Source organism: Nanorana parkeri, unplaced genomic scaffold (assembly GCF_000935625.1).
Source record: "Nanorana parkeri isolate BGI_ZX_2015 unplaced genomic scaffold, ASM93562v1 scaffold1862, whole genome shotgun sequence".
Lineage (NCBI taxonomy): Eukaryota > Metazoa > Chordata > Amphibia > Anura > Dicroglossidae > Nanorana > Nanorana parkeri.
The window spans coordinates 49,873-51,897 of record NW_017308130.1 but is presented as its reverse complement, the minus strand read 5'-3'; the positions used below and the strand labels follow the sequence as shown (position 1 = coordinate 51,897).

Below are 2,025 nucleotides of genomic sequence, written 5' to 3'. Positions count from 1 at the left end.
GGGACATAAACTGTACCTGGTGATCACACTCCTACCCAAATATAACAATATGATAGTGGGGCTCTCATGAATTGTACCAAATGATTTCTAACTCTTACATGACTCTGATGGAGGAGGTGGGCCATATTTGTATCTGTCGACCTTTGACCCCATCATGGCCCAGTGTTGTTACTCTTACCCCAATATGATAGAGAGGGCCCTGTATTTGTACCTGCTTACCCCAGACCCCATCATGGCACTCTTACCCGAATATGACGGCATTCCACACCATGATGTTGTTCTCGGATGGGGCTCCGCTCACGCCAGCAGGGGGGTCCTCCTGCAGCCTGGGACAGAGAAGAACACAACAGACGGTCAGATTCACTTACACAAGCCAGCCCTCCCACGTCCACCTCCCCGGAGACTCGCCATCTTACCTCTTAAAATCCCTCATAAGGCGCCGTCTGGCCGGGGTTGACATTTGTCACCGTTACCGGAAAGCAAACAACCGGCCTGTGGAGACACAATGGAGGGAGAGGGAGTAGGAGAAGGCCGCGGTCCTGAGGTGCGCTGTCTGGAATATTCCACACAAGATGTCACGGCGGTCACCCCGGGAAACACGAAGAAAACAGAGCGAGCCCGGCGGCAGAACACCGAACAACGCTCTCTCTTCCGGGAGCTCCGACCCTGGCGGAGGGATATGTGAGCACACAGCGAAAGAAAAACAAGTCCTGCTCCTTGGAACGGGAAACCTCACCTCTTCTACGGAGGGGGGGTGGCCCGAATTACCAGCTATAACTTCCTCGTCATCACGTGAACGACCAAGAATTCGGGTTTATGTTTAAGGGAAATGTATCTATTATCACCAGAGAGTAAATTATTAACAGGCGAGCAATTCGGTCCTGCTCATGGTTTGCTACGAACTCCCCTAATGCAAGATTGGTACAGCCTCACAGTTGTCGTCAGCTAAACAGCTGCTCCACCGAGGTGACGTCATATGTTTACACCCATCGCCGGTGATTGACAGGTCTCTAGAACCCGGCGTCATGGGGCGTTTCGTAGACTGTTCTGGTGTGTCTGGGGCGGATCAAATCGTCATGGACTGACCGCGTGCTGTGGGCGGGGCTGTCAGCGCATAGGGGAATTATTGGTGCTGATTCACTAAAGTAAAAGAGGCTGTTCGTTCAGTGTGTGTTCACTTTGTCAATGAATGTCAATGTACAAAGAGTTAAACCTGAGCTCACAATGAACACCTAATCATCTGCCAGGGATGTTAAAGGTTAATTCACAGCACTTGCAGTCCATTGAATACTTCCTCCAGTCCCATAACAGAAGGTCCGGGACTGGGTGCAACAGTCTGCAGGTGCCCTAGTATTGCAGGGACTGGGTGCAACAGTCTCCAGGTGCCCTAGTATTGCAGGGACCGGGTGGAACAGTCTCCAGGTGCCCTAGTATTGCAGGGAGTGGGTGGAACAGTGTCCAGGTGCCCTAGTATTGCAGGGACCGGGTGGAACAGTCTCCAGGTGCCCTAGTATTGCAGGGACTGGGTGCAACAGTCTCCAGGTGCCCTAGTATTGCAGGGACTGGGTGGAACAGTCTGCAGGAGCCCTAGTATTGCAGGGACCGGGTATAACAGTCTGCAGGAGCCCTAGTATTGCAGGGACTGGGTGGAACAATCTCCAGGTACCCTAGATTTGCAGGGACTGGGTGGAAAAGTCTGCAGGAGCCCTAATATTGCAGGGTTAGCAAATAGCGACGTTTCGGGACCGCACAGGATCCCTTCATCAGGGAAACAATGTAATACCGCACAGGATCCCTTCATCAGGGCAACAATGTAACACCGCACAGGATCCCTTCATCAGGGCAACAATGTAACACTGCACAGGATCCCTTCATCAGGGCGAAAATGTGTGATCCTGTGCGGTCCCGAAACGTCGCTATGTTGTACATGACAATTGACGATTGGTCCGATTAAATGGACATCAAAGATATTTACTGAGTGCTGGTGATTTCTGCTTTCCACTGTTTGTTGCACGATGCCATCCG

General features: G+C 51.8%; 1 protein-coding gene across 2 annotated transcripts in view; it reads right to left on the bottom strand.

Moving 5' to 3' along the window:
* Positions 1–753, bottom strand: part of UBE2A (ubiquitin conjugating enzyme E2 A) — an 11,507-nt gene extending 10,754 nt beyond the window's left edge. Inside the window, exons 1-2 of one of the 2 annotated variants that reach the window (XM_018571904.1) lie at positions 417–753; positions 246–326 (exon numbers count right to left, since the gene is read on the bottom strand). In XM_018571904.1, coding sequence (XP_018427406.1) covers positions 246–326; positions 417–460 — 125 coding nt within the window. In that variant the 5' untranslated portion in view covers positions 461–753. The remainder of the gene's footprint in view (positions 1–245; positions 327–416) is intronic. The other variant, XM_018571903.1, reaches the window with a different exon arrangement.
* Positions 754–2,025: the final 1,272 nt, after the last annotated feature.